Below are 19,008 nucleotides of genomic sequence, written 5' to 3' on the forward strand. Positions count from 1 at the left end.
TGCTCAAACGTTTAACAAAGAAAAACAACTGCTAATTGGCAATATTTAAATCAGCTCAGCTCTGGGAGCAAAAGAGGGAGAATGCATGAAACTCTCAGACCTCCAAAAGCACTGTCACTTGCTGAAATTTTGGAGTAAGGATTGTTTTCATGAAATTTTCCAGATCCCTTTTCCACAGAGGCCAACTGAGGAGTAGCAGGTGTTCCCCAGGGATAACGTGCAGAGGCAATCTGCACATCCATGCAACAGGGCCCTCATGCAGGGAAAGACAACAGTCCTCCCTGGCCAGGGAGCCACACCAGCTCCAGGTAGTGGGGCTCATGGGAGCAAACAGCAACAAAGGACAGGAGCGTGCCTGTGAATTTCTCTCTCCCCCTTCCAATTACTCTTTGCTTGAATGATCTTTTCTCCTGTTATATCATTCACATCAGTGACCTGCAACAGGCGAATCTCAGCGTAATTCACAGCCAGGCGCATTTTGTTGAAATGAGAAATGGTGGAATACTGCCCAAAGATAGACGTCACTGTGCTGGTGATACTCTACAGTTGTTACAGAAACCATTTCCTTTAGGACAAGTCTATTGCAAACGCCTGTGTGACCCCCACACCTCTGCAGACATATTTGTACAACAAGCCTCAGAGCCTGCATGTTTGAGTTCCCCATCTTATTTCATATATGCCAAAGATGAGGGAAAACAGCCCAGAACACATATTTCAAAACCAGGCACCTCGACCCATGGCAGAGGGGAGAAAGCAAACAGCAATTTTGACAAACTGGGTGCAATTTCTCACCGCTGACATCTGCGTGACAGTCATCCACTCAGGGGGGATGTGGAAATGCGCACCGGCTGAGTCTCCCAACAGCACAACACCTCGTGAGTCTGCACCTAATTAACACATTTGATTAATGGCATGAAATGGTCCTGGCAGGTAAAGCACCCCTAAAAAAGCAATGAAGCAGAGCATGGAGAGCAGTGCTTGAAGAGCAGCAGCAGCAGCTGATGCAGTCTGAGTACACTGCCTTTCGTATGGCCAAAATGTTCAGGCCCTACAATTGGATTTTCACACCACCTGCAGTAAAAAAAAAAAACATACTAAAAGTCAACCCTAGGGAAACACCTGGGTACTGGGCATGAATACATGAATAACAGGGAGAAAACTTGCTAATCAGAAAATAATCTTGGTTGTACTCAAGGATGTTATTTCAGCACAGGCTCTGCTGTTCAGCCAACGTTTATTTTTACTACCCATAGAACATGTATGAAAGATACTTAAACATTTAGTTAAATGGGATTACTCAGGAAACCACTCAAAGCTCTTTATAGCAGGACTGGGTGGTGGGTGCACTACTCACACAAGCATTTCTGCTGGAACAATCTGGCAGTTTGGTAATTATGTATATATTATATATATAATCAAACTTCATACACTTGAAGATTGCCTTTCACTGAAAAATATTGGAAAGACTTGCCAGGCAATGGCTCACCTCCAGGACGTTGGTGTAAATGTCAGGCAAGGTGAGCAGCCAGTGGTGGTTTAGTGAGGGCGTTCTTTGTGTGCGTGCGTACACCCGCACACCCACACTGCTGTCTGGGAGATAAGGTTATCAGAAGCACTGCTGGCACACCAGTGGGTCCACCTGGGCAAACATGGACACCCAACTGCTTCCTCAGTTGGGCTTAAGGCAGCACTGAAGTTGCAGAGGCAATGATTCCATTTGCTGGTGTCCCCGATCTATGTGTTTCAACATAATAGCCACACTAGCTTTTAACAGAACATTACCAGCAGCCTGTGCTGTTCACAGGTTCTCTCTGCCTATCTTCAAGATTAAACAATAAAAAAGGATGTGCGCCATTTTTCTTTCTCACGAAGTTGTGAAGCCCATTTTCTTTCCCCTACATTGGTAATGACCATGCAAATACTAAAATATTTATGAAATGAATACAAAATACAAATTGCTTCTTGCACTGACTTTAAAGATTCACCTTTGCAGAATTTCTCCTCATAGGGAATTCCATCCTTTGGATCCATGCCCTGTTGGAGGAGAGAAAAGGCAGATGAAAGTCTCTATCAAGTGCCTGAAAAATGCTAGTGCAAACCAGAGACTGAGAATTTATGTCTCGAATGTTTGCCTGTAGGAAGCGTTGCATCATAATAATGACACTTTCCATTAACTTGTTCTAATAAGTGTGTATACATTTTAATTATAATAGCTATAATTTAAATAATCATAAACATCAATAAACAAACTCTCATATCTGCTTATTCTGTTTCCTTATAGTTTAATAAATACAATTTTATTACTTGGAATATCCAAGGCAGTAAATACATGGAATAATCCAAATCAGTTAATAAACCAGAATAATAAAAAATCCACCCATTTATGGACTAATTCAAAAGGAGGGAAAAAAAAAGAAAAGGTAATCAGGAAGAAATTTGAAAATGCAACTTCTTTTACTTACCCATATGCCATTGCAGTTAGAGTCACTTTTCACGTCCCAGTTATCAGGGCTAAAACAGAGTTACAAAAGGATATACAGTGTTACAGAAAATAAAAGAAAAAAGAGGCTTTGGAGGAAATCAGATCATTCGTGCCATTTTCTATGAAGAACGTAAAATAATTAGAAATTCCTTTCTGCACAGAAGAGTGTTTATTTTCCATTTGAGTCCAGGAGAGGTAATTTTTCTTGCAAAATGAAATATTAATTTGAAGTCAATACACGAGGATGTCAAATGCAACTTACCCATTAGGTTTGCATTTTCACTTTGGAGAAGTGAATGGGGATCACTTTTGCAGAAGACCTGTCCTTTTTTCCTGCTCTTTTCCTTCTTTTTGAATTTTTGTTGAAATTCACCAAACCCAACTCCAAATTCAGTGCATGAGGGCTGGAGCACAGCCTCCATCTTGGCACTGATGACAAGCATGGTACGCACAAAACACATCAGATTTTCGCCCCTCAGGCTAATATACCCCATCCCTGGTCTCAACCATCCCCTCTCATCTCCATCACAGTGAAATTAAGCACAAAGCGGTGGTGTCCCCTCCCGGCACTTGGCCAAAAATAAATATGTATCTCATGCTTCACAAAGCCACAAGTATTAGAAATAATTAAATTATTTAAAATACTTAAAAGCTTTACCGTCTGCCAGGGTACACGGCGGTGTTTCTGTCATCGCAGTCTCTGCCTCGCCAGTGATAGCCCCGCAATGTCTAAAAGCCAGGAGAAGCACGCAAATAGGATGCTCATTGTTACCCTGGCACTTCTAATTTAAAATATCTAAAATGAAAATCTAACTCAAGGTGCAGGAATAAAGCCCAGTAAATGGGTTGTATTCCAGAACCTAAGCTTTAAAAAATGACAGCTTGCGCACTTTGGTGCTGAAATAAAACAAGCTGGCGATTTTCTTTTTTTTTCTTTTTTTTTTTTTTAACTTGATGTTACTTTACCTCGTTTTAATTCAATAAACAGACCACTTTGTAGCAGAGCAATTTGCTTTTGTGGGAAGCACAGCTTTATGTGTACATCTCCCCAGATGACATAAATGAATGATTTTTTTTTATCCAGAAAAAAAAGAAAAAAACTCTAGATTTCACTCATTTTCACATGAATGAATAAGGCTTTGCAGGAAGTAGGAGGAATTACATAGACATTCTCATTATCAAGGGATTATTGTACCAAAGGAAAGGCTTTGCTTACTGGGAAAGTACTAAATTTATCTCCATCAAAATCTTCAAAAGGTAGTTTATTTCTTATGACACTACAAAAACAAAAACAACAAACACCGTGTTAACATATGGAAGGAAACCTATTCAGAAAAAAAAATTGTTCAGAATAGATAATAGATTTCATGTTCTTCACAGCTCCACATTCAGTTTTAGTTCTGTGCTTGTACCTCAAAATGATTCTGCCCAAAGGAGCAAATCCTGTTTTCTTTCAATATCTGCTGAGTGAGCACCAGAGGCAAAGCTGATGGACTCCTGTGTGGCTGCTATATTGAATCCACAGCCTCTAGAACAAGTTGGGGCATCAAATCTGCAGTAAAAGTAACTCACTTTTGGATATAAATACCAAACTCAGCCTGGCACATCTTGCAATCTGCCAGATACGTAGTATTAACAGAAGTCTTCTACCTGGGAAAGAGCTGCAGAATGGGGTTTTATGCTGATGGAAACCTTCTTCTGTTAAAAATAAATGGCATACACCCATTCTGATATGCATCCCTCAACTCCTTACGCCATCTCTCTTCTGTTGTGACAGGCCTAGAAGACTTGCCATTTGCATACCATGTTGCACAAACAAATGCTTATATTGTCAGGTAAAAAATATGCTTTAGGAGAAATAATCCAGATGATGTCCTTGGCCTTAGAAACTCTGACCCTAAGCTAGCAGTGACATGAAGTTGTTCTTATTTCATATTAATTGGTATTCCTTACAGAGTTATGTAGCTGCTGCTTGCCCTCAGCTCAGTAGAGTATGGCTTTTGGTGTTGAGCTGTGGGCACCACAACTTGGTGAATAACACAACACAGACATTTCTGGGACTCGAGAAATCTCAGGAGAAAAACGGCTCCCACTTGGATGTGTCGTATCTTTGTGTGTATGAACTGAGGGCTCAGCCCTACATAAGGGTATATTTGTACTCTCAGAGCTGCTAACTATATGTATGCAAATATTTTAAGTATTGCAAAAGCACAGGGATCTCTCCAAACACTCTCACCTGCCTGAACCCTCTGCAAGCCCCCTCTGTACTGCCTGGACAGTGGTCGTATGAAGGAAAGAAACAGCAGTAAAGCATAGGGAGATTTGTTAAGTTGAGGATTTTCTTTTTTGAAAGAAAGGAATGTACCATACTCTGCTACTGGTTGAGGACTCAAAAGTTTATACGTACTATTTAATCTTCTCACATAGGTTTGCCAGAAGAGGAAATGCACATAGATTTGAGAACCTTGTGGTGCTTTTCTGGAGGGGAGGAAGATAAAAGATGAATACATTAGTTCATAGAGGCCGCGTGGCTTGGGATATTGTATCAGTCAAATCCAGAGCTACATCATCTGTTTTCTGCCTAATAACATCTGAAAACACCAATAACTCCACTAAGGACGCTACATGCCAGAGGATTTGAGGATTTAGACGTGACACAGCAGTCAACATTTGGATTTCAACTGAACATTTCACAAACCAACAATGCTTATTTTCAGAAACCTGTAAAACTAAACGGAAGAAGCTCTCATGAAGCTGTCTTCTGTCATGTACCAAAGTTACTTTTTTCACCTTTCATAAAAACTGCAGTTCTCATGTTGGATAAACACAACAGTGTCTGATACTTAGTGCAGAACAAGTGAACGGAACACACATTGAGGCTAAAAGGCTGGTTTCTGCACACTTGGTGGGGAGCTTTGGATAAGCCAAAACTCAAAAGCAACCCCAAAAAGGGGAGAAATGGGAGGATCCAGTGTTTGCATAGAATGTCCTTGATTTTTCATGAGATTTTTTTACTTGGGAATCTCATAACTAGTTTTCATCTTGGCCAGCCCTGCAACCTGTAAAAGGCAGCTGCTGCAGGATAAACTTTCATCATTAGTACACCATAATCATGGGCCAATCCAGGAAGCTTCAGGAGCCAAAAGAGACCTTCCTAGTGAATTCTCAGGTTACAAAACACTGTGCTGCATTGGAGATCAACCCCACAAATGTGCTGCTAATGTGGTTTCATAAGTTCAGGTAGTCTTTAAACACCAAGAGCGTTCAGGTGGCCAATAAATACAGAGGGTTAGTCAGTGCACAGTCTAATTAACTGTGCTCACTAAGGCTGTATTCAGCATGTAAATATGAAACAGTTGAGCAGATGGACATACTCATTACTTTATGCAAAGGATGGTAATTATTTATATTGCCATGGCACTTCTATCCTTGGGCCAGTCCCTTGTGTTACACTCTTTGCATACACAGAAGAAAAGTAAGATGGTTCTTGTGCTAACGAGATTACAACCCAAACCTAACATAAAACAGAAGGTAAGGGTTGGATACAACTCAGGAGAGGACAATGAAAGGCTGCTAATTGCCATGAGGGGCAGTAACTTCAGCATATAAAGTTCTGAATGATGGAGGACTCTGAGGTGTCACTGCAGGGCAGAGGCACAGCACTGCAGCGGTGCTTAGGGCACCGCCCTGCAGCTCCAGCAAAGGCAGGAGGGTGTTTGCTTGGATAGGCAACAAGGAATGGTGGAGATGAGAGTCCCACTCTGTTCAGAGTGGGAAGAAAAAAGGAGGACTCAGGGGAGCCAAGAGACAAGAAACCTGCAGAAAACCCCAGTTAACTCTCCTCAGCTCTGTCAAACTCAAATGACATGGGGAGACAGTGACAGGACAAGCAAGAATGGTTTTATACTAAAAAGAAGGAAGATTTAGATTAGATGCTGGTTGGAAATTCTTTACTCAGAGGGTGGTGAGGCACTAGCACAGGTTGCCCAGAGAAACTGTGGATGCCCCATCACTGGAGGTGTTCAAGGCCAGGCTGGATGGGGCCTTGGGCAACAGGAATGCAGCCCTCCACTTCACACTTGGCCCTCTCTCTGAAAATATCATGCTTTTACCTTGACACCTCATTGTTTGCCATCTAACCAACCACATAGCTTAGTGGCACAGTTTTAGTGGAGGTTTTCATTCTCTCCCTTCTACTGTGTAATGACAGTGCACAGCTGTAGAGGGTGTGTGTGCCTATGCACATATGGCCAGGTAGGCAGAGACTGGGAGGCATGAAAGCAGGATGCCAGCTTTCTCAAAGTGCTTTGCAAACCTCTGTATGCCTTCCTGGAAAAAAGAAACCACTTCCCCCACCTCCTCCATGTAGGACTAATCCCAGGGCTGCCTAGAAAAACACTAGAGGCTCTTAAAGCTTTCCATCATGTTAAGATTTGTGCTGTCTTCATTTGAGCTGTTGGCTTCTCACTTCAGCCTAAATCACAGCAGGCAAAGTCTTTGAAGTTAAGGCATCCAGAGCCAAAACTCTGCCAGAAATACAAACTACAGGGCTTCCAATAAATAAATTAATAAAGCAGACCTCCTTTTATTCTGCTCTCAGGCTTCACTTAAAGTTTACCCTTTGCTGTAAGTAGAATAAAACCTTTCCTGCCTTTTTCTCAGCTAGTCATGAAAATTGCTGCCAACTAGAGCTCCGTTAGCTTCAAACAGAGACAATCCTGCAGCCACAACAGACTGCCCAGCTTTGGCATGATGGTGTCCTGGGAGAAGTATGGGCTATGCTGAGCTGGGCTTTGAGGACTAGCTGCAGAAGTTGTCTGCAGCAGCTGCTGGATCCCCAGCCTTTGCGTCCTCACAGTAAGTGGGGCAGTGGGGCCCAGATGTAACTCTTTCGCTTTGCTTACATGGCCTCAAAAGGCAGCAAAGGAGTACAGGGATAATTTTTGTGTGCACGTGTAAGAGAGAACACAGGCGAGCAGGCACATTCCCAGCTGAGCCATGCTACAATTGCAGAACATGTCTTAGGGAAGAGGCAGACTACTTTCCACCTGAGTGGGTGAGCAAGAGGCTGGTTCATGATCTGCTCTGCCCTGCAATTCTCTTTTGGCTCCCTCTGTGGCTTCCCACTTCTCCTGCTGCAGAAGTATGAGTTACAGGCAACATGTAGTCACTACAGGACTGTAAGCATGGAGCTTACTCTCATTAAATGCTAATGCCACAACTCTTCTGCCTGAAGTATTTTTTTCTCTGTTGTTGCTGAAATATGCCTCTAAGTATCTTTTCCATCCATAAGAAAAGTTAGTGCTGGAGGTGCTTACAGTGATAACTTTTTTTCCTCAATGCCTATTAGCATTCCATAATGACATTTCAGTAATTATTTTAATTGGTTTTACAAAAAAAAAAAAAGCCCCTGATATTTGTTGGTGTTTGTTTTAAAGCAGTCACTCACAGATGGCTTACTACATTTAATGAATGGAGATACTTATTAGATATTTTGGGTTGTAGCCTTTTTCAACAGAACTCTACATCTGGAAAATACCTTTTTCCCAAACCTACAATGTTCCTAAGAAATGCCCAGTAAATACGATGGCCCTGGCAGCCAGGCAGACCTCCCATTCTCCTTGCCAACAGCCATAAACACCTCTGTTTTATGCACAGCTGCATACAGCTGCCAAGCAGAGCTGGGCACAGTTAGTTTGCAAGAACCTCTCCAGAAGGCTGGGGAGTCCTTTCCCCAAACACACCACAGGACAAAAGAACCCAAAATAGTGGCTGTGGGAAGAATGCACAGATATAACTTGTTGTTTCCCTCCAACGTGGGCCAAAGCTCAAAAGAGGCCCAGTGAATGCTTTTCTATCTTCTCTGTCCTGGATGCAGAGATGTCCTACCACATGCAGGGTGTTCTCAGATCCTCCAGCTTTCATCACACATTGCCATTCTGGGCTATGGGGCTCATGCAGGGCAATACACACTGCGCTCTCCTGGTGACATTCCTTTTTGCTTCTCACTACATTGCTTTTCGGGATTTCAGATGAAATTAACTGCAACCCAAGTGAAGGGGAAGCTGCAAGAGACAGTTATGCCCCTAGTGTTATTTTAAATTTTCTAGCTTTAAAATGTGTTTCTAAAAAGATCATTTCAAGAAACACACTAGGAATAACTGCAGGAGAAGCCCAAGTAATGACATGCTATTTGTTTTAATTTGAGCTGACCTCATATTGTGCAGTTATGTAGGCTTCGAAATACACTGAAGCCCAGCTCAACCACTCTGCATTTAGCTTCCTCATCCTTCCTGCTGATAACGGGCAAGTAGGAGCTGCAAGAGGCCAAGGGCACAGCAATAGAGAACAAGGAGGTATAGAGGCATTGCGGAGCAGCTTTGAGGACACAGGAGAGCGTTAGCAAGTTGGAAGAGACCCCATTGTGCCAAGAACTGATACCAACCTACCTTGGAGAGCCCAAAGGACATGGTATGGATGGCCCGTGGAAGCCAGCCACAGCCTGCCACACAATGGATGCAGCCTGGCATGCCAGGGGTAGAAAAGAGGAGGGATCGCCCTCCTCATTCCGTCTTGTGGAGCACGTGCAAAGGAGGTAAGGAGCCCTGCATCCTGAGAAGCAGCAGTTGCACATCGATCCCTCTCCATCCCCACACCTGTGCCCAGACTCAGTCCGACAGCGAGGTCCTCCTTGACTCAGTGTCACACTGCAGGCATTAGCACATGGACTTGGGAAGGGGATTAGAAATGGCATGTAATTCGAGCGGAAATCTCAAGCCATCAGAAGCACAGCACCAAATAGGAAGGAAAATGAATAAGATCCTGCTGGTTGCTGTTCTGCAGGAACAGAGACCCATCTCTCCAGTGCATTGTTTATTTCCCTGGCATCACAATTTGGCAATTGCCCAAAGGCTAATTAGGCATCTCAATTTTCTTTTTTGTGAGTAGCATCACAGTGAGGGTTCAGGAAGAAGTATCAATAATTTCTTCACAAAGAAGAAAAAACATTTGCTCTGGGTTAAGTGCCTGAAGACAACTGGAAGCAAACTCTATAGCTGAACTGACTTTCGTAAGTCAGAATAAAAGCTGCTATTCCCTTCTCTGCCACTGAGAAGAGATCTACTATAATCTGAAAACTGATGGAGGCAGAATATTTCCAACCCCAACTTTCAAGTTTAGAGGCACAGAAAGGAAAAACTAAGTAGAATTTGCATTTAGGCCACTGCCTGAATTTCAGACAACCCCAAAGAGCACTCACTGTGCTCCGAGGCAGCAACGCAGCTCATGAGACTTCCCCCTACATATGGCTACAAGGGCAAGGCAGGGATGTCAAAGGGGAAGCATGAAATGAGGAGGAGCTGAGGCTCAGCAATGATAAACACTGACAGAAGTTTGAAGGAAGGATGCATCTCTGGGAGTAAGGGCACAGCGCAATGCTGAGTGGAAAATACCTAACTTTGAAAAAAAAATCTAAACAAAATTTCTACATGCTTGTATTTTTCACAAGTGAGCGTCTCAGTGTGGAGCTGCACTATAGAGCCAACAGATGTGATGTCCTCAGCTGCTGCACAAATTTCAGACACAAATTTACATCTTGGGTGGATACAGACAGTTATCCATACTTTAAAAGCAGTCTGCATTTTTCGTGAGGTTTCATCTGCTCTCCCCATATTTTACATTTCCCCTCTGTCATCTCCCTCTCCTTTCCAGTCTCACTTGATAGAGAAGACCCTACACTAGCTAGGAGCAAGTCAGCATCCAATTCTATGATGATCAGATAGGTTCACAATTAGCCAAAACGAGCAAGGACTTACTCTTGATAAAATGCAAATACAGCGTAAAACACCCTAGTGCCACTGATTTCTTACCAGATCCTTGGAAGTCTTCAAAATCCTTTTTGCTTTCCATATTGCAGTACTCAGCCCCACCTAGGCAAGCAAGAAAAAAAGACAAAACAAACAAAGAAAAAACAGATCAGCTTCACAGTATCTTACCATTTTTTCTCCTTTTTTTTTTTTTTATTATTTAACATCAGTCACAGCACAAAAATGATGTATGAGTTCACAAACTCATCATCATCTACTTTTTATTGGACTAACAACCAATTACCTGATCACCCTATATGAAACTCCAGTGGCAAGAGTTCATTTATTTTGCTCCAGGGCACCATTTTTTTTCCTAAAGGATAGTTCAGATCAGTTTAAAAGCTAAAATTCATATCCTGACTGCATCATGTGAGCTGCAGAAAAACGGCTTCTCCATGATCCCTGCAGAAAAGTAACCCATTCGTTAGATGGTCAGAAAAGGGTTATGTTTGTGCTGCCAGTCTGACTTGCTGTGGTAGAGTATGGTCTTGTAGAGTATGGTCTTGAATGCATGGGGGGCTATCCTCATCTGAGGTTCATCCCAGCAGAGAAACAGCCAGAGTGCGGGACAGGAGGGAATAACATCTGAAAGGCAAATCTCCTGCTTGGACTCTAGGAGGGTCATCTCTTCATTCTGGGAATACCTGTCCTGGAGGAAAAGTACTTGCTGACAACAGAAAGAATTGCCTTGCTGTTGGGTCATGTAAAATTGCATTGAAGAAGCATTTTGGGATTCTTTCAAAATGAGGATAATTGCATTTAAACAGAAAGGAAGGAAGGGAGAACTATTGAAAACAGGGCTAGAAAAGACCTTGGAAAGGCACCCTTGTCAATAGAACATCAGTTGGCCATTATAAGGCCATGGATCACAGAGACATCAACTACCAGTGATACCTCAATTCCCCAAACTCCCCCCCAGGTAACACACATGCTCCTCAAAGGAGGAGAGGAAATTTCTCGCAGAAGACACCAACTGCAAGTGCAAGGGACAGCCAGGAACCTGTAGCCAGCAGGAAGATGGCCATGCCATGCACCGTGTGGCAGGGCTGTGGTTGAACGTGCACTGTCTGCTGGTTACCACAGCTGGGGACTGCCAAGCACTGAGAAATGTCCCTGGGGAGCAGCAGGGATACCATACATATGAGGAAACCCTGTTAATAAGACAGACAGCAGCTGGGTGCCCCGAGATGATCTCAGCTTGCACACTTGGGTGCAAACTTCAGGCAAAAGCATTTGCTTTTGGTGAATTATCATCAGTGTGCTTCCTCCTGCTGCTCCATCCTCCTTTTTGGACAATATTCTTCCATCTCAATGATGATAAATCCCATATACTGTCCTGCTTATATAAGGCTATCTTGGCTAACAGTAATATCTATGAAGACTTTGTCTGCTTGAAGGCCACTGCCTTTTCCCTCAGCATTTAGCATAAAGAAGGCTGAAAGTACTGCTCATTTGCCCTCTTTCAGAAGAAAGAACTGCTTCTGTTCTGTGGGCTTTGATGATTGGTTAAAAAAAAAAAAATCAATTACTTTTGAAATTCTCAAATGGAAAGAAAAAAACACACCGTGTGTAATAAATATACTAGCACTTTGATTCTTATCAAAATGGTTAGTAAGGACAAAATATTCTGTCAGAAGATGACCTCCTATCAGTTTCTCCTACAGCCCAACCTACAGTATAAAGTACTAAAGCATTTCTAAAAGAAAGAGAATATCCCTTAAGTGACAGCACCTTACTGAACAGCGGGCATGCCAGCTTGGAATATTAAAGCAGCATATATTTGCATTTCAAGTAACCATTATCAACATTTTTTTTTACTGTGGATAAAATTTAGCATGTCGTGATAATTGATTTGGGCAGTCATCAAAGCAAATTAATTGAGAGATTCAAGGGTCAAAAGTTTATGGTTAACAATAGAAAAGGAAAAGGAAAAATAAGAACAAGCAGCAAGGAACACAGACTTCTAAGTGCTTTATACATATGTAAACCATCTTTGTGTCTCTAGTCTTATAAAAATGTGGGTATGTCACAAATAATAGATGAGAGATACTAGGAAGGAGCCAAGATAATGTTTTCTAGTTTCATCCCACTGGGCAAGTTCTGTCCCTAAAATCAAACATACATCCTGCATTTGCAATAGTTATGTTGTGTGTGCTAACAGTTGCTGTCTTTTCTGCAATAAAAGAACTTGAGGCTTGGATGAGGAAACTGGCTTAAAATAGAATACAATGCATGAAAAGTTTCCAAGGAGGTAAGGCTCATCAAACCCTTTCTGCTGGGCAGGAGGAGAGAAACGTTTCCTGCTCTTGGCAGCAATGCACGAGCACACACTTTAGACAGCTACAGCAATACAGTGCTGAGAAAGTGTAAAAGAAAGGACAGGACTGAGCTCCCAGGGCTCTGGCAGCTGATGGACATGGGTGTGCGGAGCCCAGAGAGCAGCCAGCCCCATCCACCCAAATCAGCTCAGCCTAGCCAGCTGATTGCTGTCATAGTGCACAAGATGCCCGTACCATGGATGGGGCTGGGATGTAGGGTGGTCACTGGGATTTCAGTCACTGCCTTCCTTTAATGCCCTCCACAGACCCCTGGTATTCCCAGCTTTATTTATTTATTTATTTATTTTGTAAACAGGTCTATTCCTCATCATAAACAAGTACATGAAGCAACTTTAACTGTCTTATTTATCATCCTTGTTAGCCAGCTCTATCTTGGCTAGATAGGAGAGCAGATATTTACAAAACATTCCAACAGTTCCCTTTCTAACTCATTTTCATCATCTTTTTACCAGGAATAGGCATATCAAGGTACAAAAACATTGCAGAGCTCATTAAGCAGCACCAGCAAAAATGGGATTTGTTCTATAGCTCCCACCTTTCATCCTGCAGAGGCTTTAAGGGGAATCATTACGATGGCATGGGACAACTAAACCAAATTATACATGCTCAGGAATCAAAATAGGGACCTTCTGTGCAAGCCCAGATCTAAAACATGCAAGGCTTGACTCAGAGCTTTCTCCACCCTGAAGAACTAATCTGATTTCTGGCCATTTTAATCCACTTGTTTCTTTTGGACTTGGACTCTGTGTGTTCTGGGTGCAACACTGGGATTTACTTTTTCTCCTTGGCCTCTGCAAAACACAGAGCTGACATCCATGAGCAACACCTTGTCCTCACACTCTTGCCTGCCATTCTCCTGCCCCAAACACTGGTTTCTTTCATGGAAGGTTAGGATTATGGTGTTTTAGTTTTGCATTTTATTTTCTGCTAATGAATGAGAGCAGAGGCAATGCTGAGAAAAAAAGTGGAAGGGGAGAAACAAGTGCTGCATTCTTTAGCTTGCCTGCCAGATGTTTCTTCAGGGCTCAGTTCTGACTGCAGCAGAAACACTTCATATTTCAGAAGGCTTTGCCTATCTCCAGAAAGGAGATTTTGCTTCCCAGGACCCTATCCCACCTCCCAACATCTTGCTTTATGGCCTATGGCTGCAAAGCAAGGAAGCGGGGCACAGAGACAAGGTTTGCCTTTGGCTGGCAGCTTGGTCTCCTCAAGAATGCAGAAGCGCTCCCACCCCACAGCTTGGTTCTGCCCCATCACCTGGTAAGTGGTTTGCATTTTCACTGGAAAAGGGAGAGAAATGAGAGAAAGCAGTAGCAGTGTTTTTATTCTATGAAACCCCAGACAGTTGCTCTCCCTAGTCAGACTTTGTTGGCTTCTAGTTTGTAAAGTCCGAGCTGTAGCTGAGAGATCCCAAGCTGGAAACTAGCTGGAAGAGCATGCCGAAGGTTTCTCTTCATTTGGCTGAAGTGTGCGTGCATGCACTTGCTTGGACAGTCACCCAGGCAGACATGAGCAGTTTTGGACACTTGTTTATGCCCAGGACTGCCACTCAATCTAGCCCAACTGTTTGTATCCTTTTCTTTTTTCATAACCATCTTTTGCAAGAGGCTCCTAGCAAGGCCAAGGACAGATCCCTATTCAAATGTGTGAAACACTTTAATTTTAGTTCTCATTTCCCTAGAAACAAAACTTCTGTTAATTCTATTACACTGGCTTTGTAACGTGACCAAAGTGCTCAGCCAGTCCGTGTCACCCAGAAAAACTACAAATCCCAGCCACAGTACTCAGATGCAAGCTGCACAACCAGGCTTGCTGCAAAGAACAGGCTGCCCACAGTAATGTCTATGAGGGATGTGTCTTTTGCTTTGTTCAAAGTGAAAGGTTTGACAGTGGGGACATGAACCAGCATCAGCACTTGTGGCAGTGAAGCTTACTTTGGTAGGATAAAATGACATTAGCATAAATATGTATATTTTTGCTGGTACAAGATGACTCCCAGTAAAATTCTGCTACTGGAGATGAAGCTAAAGTCTGCAGTCAGAAGGTCTCTAATAATCTGGAGCAAAAAAGGCACTCTGAAGGGCAGAAAGAAGAACGAAGGCTCCTTCCAACACCAACTGTTCAGGAGACTTGCAGCAGCAGGACACCAGTGCTGAAATCAAGCTATTATTCTAGCCCCAACAAAATCAATTAAAGTATTGCCATTTAACTGAACAGGCCAGCTGGCTTAGTACAATCTAGGGAGAAATTGAGATGAGCCTCCTGCAAACCTGCTCACTACCTGGACCAGAACATGAGGATGGCAGGCAGTGCCAAAGCCCTCACCCTATGTCAGCCTTTTTCACTTGGTGAAGGAAAACCCCTGTGTCACAGGACCCAGTGCAGAAAGTCCTCCACCATTGGAGTTGACGAACATTTTTGGCTAAAACAATATCCTGTCATCCTAAACCAACTAGCTTGGATAAATGTAGCCACTGGCAACATTTCTGTGCAGTACTGCAGCCATCATTAGACTATTCTCTATTGATGCAACTTTAGCCACAAGGCATGTTACAGCAACTGTAGATGCCCCCCAGATCTCAGCTGCCAGTGGCAAACCTACATGTCACTTCCTTTGACTGCACCATGCTATCTGGCCTCCTGACTTGGACGAGTCCCCAGGGCCACTTTTCTCATACAACAGGGAGCGGACAACCTCTGGTAGCAAAGAAACATACAGCAGGAGAGCCTACACATGCATCTGCCTTTCTAGCCCTGGTCTATGGGCCATTGGTGGCAATGAGGTGGGATCACAGGACCCCACACCAAGTGAAATCTGCTCACTCAGTGGCACTGTACTGCCATGCTGGTGACCTGCACCAACACCTCATCGTCCTTCCACTTCTCCCGCAAACATCAGGGTCTGCTCCCAAAACGACCCTCTTTCAGCCCCAAGGCCGCCCTGCCAGGCAGCTTGCTGATGAGGCTCTGCCCTCCAGCTCCTTGCTGAGAGCTTTGCTCCATGAAAAGAGAGCAGTGGTTTTTATTCACAGTTGGAGCCAAGTCTCCTAGAATAATCACAAAGCACTAATGGCTCCAGGCAGGTTGGCAAAAAACTAATTTCAGCTAATTTGTCAGAGATAAGTAATATAGTGCATATACCATTTACATGGTATGCAACGTCTCAATTATGCAGATAGTTTGCTGGGTCTCTGAAGACATGGCTCTTTCCTTGATACATGTGATCTCACTAGAGCAACATCATAGAAACATATCAAAATAAACTAGATGGAAAAAGCAGCTATGTGTTGATATTTACCATGTTAAAGACAATTAAAACCAGAACATTATACTCCTTTATAAGGGCAAATAGCTCAGCTTGCATTTTACTCCCTTTGCCAATACAAACACAATACTAATTCTTGGAAAATGTGCATCCAAAAGTCTAAATGACTAAATGAAGAACCTGAAAAATTGATATTGTTGAACAAAGCAGTCATTAGTATCAAAGTCTTGCTCAAATACTTGGCAGGGGACTGAGCCAGCACTTGCAGGCTCATATAACTGAAGCGATCAATCAAATTACAAACCAAAGGAGCAAATGTGAGGTAAACTGCATTTTATGCATCTGTGTCTCTGCCTGTATATTTTTTTTTCTCCACCTGTAATTCATCTTTACCCAGTCTGACTTGTCATGGAGTTACTGTGGGCAATTTATCAACCACTTGAGCATGAATTCAGAGCCCTGCTCTTCTCCTCCCATCTCACTGTGCTGTCTGGGGGCATCAAACGTGCTAAAATGGAGACTAAAGCCTGGGTAAAGAAATCATTTTGTTAATAGGGCTCCCTTAATCTTGGTGAGAAGCAAGTATGCCTTGACAGAAAGTGGGACATAACCACCACTTGGAAGGGAGAGCTTTTGCTGCTGCACAGCCACAAAAAAAAAAACAAAAACAGGGAGGATGGGTAAGAATACCCTGATTTTGGTGCAAAGGATTATGACAAACACTCCTGAAACTGGCTAAAAAGCTGCCCTCGCTTGCTAAAACATCCCATTTGCCCTTGGCTTGACCTCTTTTGTGCCTGTGCAGGGCTAGCTGTGACCTTTAGAAATTGCCCTGAGCTTCACAGTCTGCCAAATCAGGGAAAATTTTTGCTTACACGGAGAGCCCATCCCTCTCTTTAACTGAGGTTCATTGCCTGCATCCTCTGTCACCCCAAGAGGTGGCTTGCACTTCTGCCCCAGGCAGAAGTCAGGGTGCAGGATGGTTTAAACTTCTTTTTGTTCCCCTGACACAAGCAAGGAAGTCCATATGAAAAATCTGTGTCTGGGGCTGGCATTGCAGTGTACATGCAGCCACTGGTGCCACAGCTGCCCTCCTGCTTGCCCTGCTACACTGGGAAAGCCTGCTAGCCTCTCACCTCCAGCTTCAGGACTCCTAATTATAACGAGAACAAAAATGGGAAAAAAAAAAAAGAGACTGTACAGTCACTGACAAGGTCTCTGCTGCTATAACAAGTGAAGAGGAGAAAAAAAAACCCATGCAATTATCAGGACAGAAACTGTTGGAGACTAAAAAAAATTGTGGGATAAGTAAAGCACTGTAATAGAGCACCTGCAACAGGGCAGATCTGATGGGCTTTGGGAAAGGTGGAAAAAGCCATGAACCAGTTCAGATGGAGAATTTCTGAATTTCAGAGAATTTCTGAAGAAACATGTTTGATGAAGTTTAGACAATGTCCTGGTTGAATCAGGTTAGTGTGGGCCCTCTCTTCTCCAGCACACATTTTCTTTCATCCCTGCCTGGTTGCACACCCATATATCTTTACGCTGACATAGCACAGGGCATGAAAGTCATATGGGGCACACACCTGTTATAAAATAAATTCTGTTGTCATTATTGGAATACAAGTGTTTCTGCAGCTCTTAATATTGGGTGAACTAAATCCATCCTGGAGATGAACCACAGCTCATTGAAGCCCATAAAAAGGCTCTCACTAATTTCAGTGGCTGCTAGGCAAGACCCTGTGTAAAAATATCTTATGCAAACCTTTAGAAATCAGGGAGGACTTTATCCAGATGCAGGAAAAATATTTCCAAAAATAGACACCTCAGTGAATCACTTGTTTTTTGACATCGCCAGACAGCACGGTGACTGAAAGCAACCACCACAACCAAGTATATCTGTTTGCACACCTGTGCACATGTGTTTGTGCCCGAGTGTCACTGGGCTCTGACACACAGTCAAGTCCCCATGGCATAATAATCATCTATCCCCACTGCCGTGGTAACTGCATACATTTCTAGCCTGTGGTAAAAGGTCGTGCAAGTTAGCTTAAACCTCTCCCACGGCAGACCAAGCCAAGTCAAATAACCCCACATTTGTGGTGGGAAGCTAAGGCCCACGCAGGCTGTTACAGCTGATCAGACAATGCAGGATAACTTCTCATGCCATGGTAACGCAGGGGTATAGGTGAACTGCAGCTGAGTATCAGCTTGGGGGTTATTGAACTACTTAACAATAAAGTCTGGAGATAACGAGTTTTTTTGGTTTACTCTCCCTCTCTGACCCAGGCCAGTAAAAGGAAGGTTAGCACTGTAATTCCCACTTTCCGACAGCCACGTTGCTGGTGCTCTAAACAGCATGCTGTATACCTTCCATTCAGACAGGCATTTTCTGAAAGCATCCATATTAGAAATGTTGATTTTTTTTCCCCAGACAATACACATGGCCTGGAAGCCTCTATACTTCTCAATCCCAGCTTAAGGAGCCGTCCAAAGCTCACAACTTCAAAAGAAGTAAAAAAAGCAACTCACCTTGGGAGGAGGGTAAAGATGACAAAGTGGTTGTCCTGGATCCTGTTTACACAGCCTCAAGGAATGGCAGACCACATCAGCATTCATTTCCCTGTCTATGCTAAAGGAAATGGTGCAAAAACAGAGACAATTATGTTCTTTTGGGTGCTTGGAAGCAGAAGCTATTCCCATGGGACGCTAAATCTCAGCACTATATGACAGCCTCAGCGCATTTCATCATAGCCCATAACCACTGCTCCATATACTGTTAAACCCTAAATAACTTTCTGCCATGGTATGCTACTCAGCATTTAAAATTGGATGACAAAAAAGCACTGCACTTGATATGCAGCACCTGAACCAAATGCATTATGACTCTTCTGTTTTTTAATCAATCAAAAGTCTGACAAAGATTTACAGGTTAAAGTTAATGCATATGCAATTTGGCACACATGAATGTTCAGTCATTAACTCAGGAAAATAACCAGAAATCCTTCAAAGATCCTTAACCTTTAATCACCAAGCACAAGTGCTAGGACTGTTTCC

The 19,008-nt window shown here is 43.1% G+C and overlaps 1 protein-coding gene across 3 annotated transcripts in view; it reads right to left on the reverse strand.

The window, feature by feature from the left end:
• AOAH (acyloxyacyl hydrolase) overlaps positions 1–19,008 on the reverse strand; it is a 78,860-nt gene that overhangs the window by 38,407 nt on the left and 21,445 nt on the right. For all 3 annotated transcript variants that reach the window (XM_035552387.2, XM_035552386.2, XM_050708682.1), the window contains exons 5-12: positions 18,484–18,583; positions 10,351–10,410; positions 4,890–4,960; positions 3,699–3,759; positions 3,141–3,211; positions 2,463–2,511; positions 1,986–2,034; positions 793–887 (exon numbers count right to left, since the gene is read on the reverse strand). In XM_035552387.2, the coding sequence (XP_035408280.1) occupies positions 793–887; positions 1,986–2,034; positions 2,463–2,511; positions 3,141–3,211; positions 3,699–3,759; positions 4,890–4,960; positions 10,351–10,410; positions 18,484–18,583 (556 nt within the window). The remainder of the gene's footprint in view (positions 1–792; positions 888–1,985; positions 2,035–2,462; positions 2,512–3,140; positions 3,212–3,698; positions 3,760–4,889; positions 4,961–10,350; positions 10,411–18,483; positions 18,584–19,008) is intronic.

Source organism: Cygnus atratus, chromosome 2 (genome assembly GCF_013377495.2).
Source record: "Cygnus atratus isolate AKBS03 ecotype Queensland, Australia chromosome 2, CAtr_DNAZoo_HiC_assembly, whole genome shotgun sequence".
In the NCBI taxonomy this organism is placed as follows: domain Eukaryota; kingdom Metazoa; phylum Chordata; class Aves; order Anseriformes; family Anatidae; genus Cygnus; species Cygnus atratus.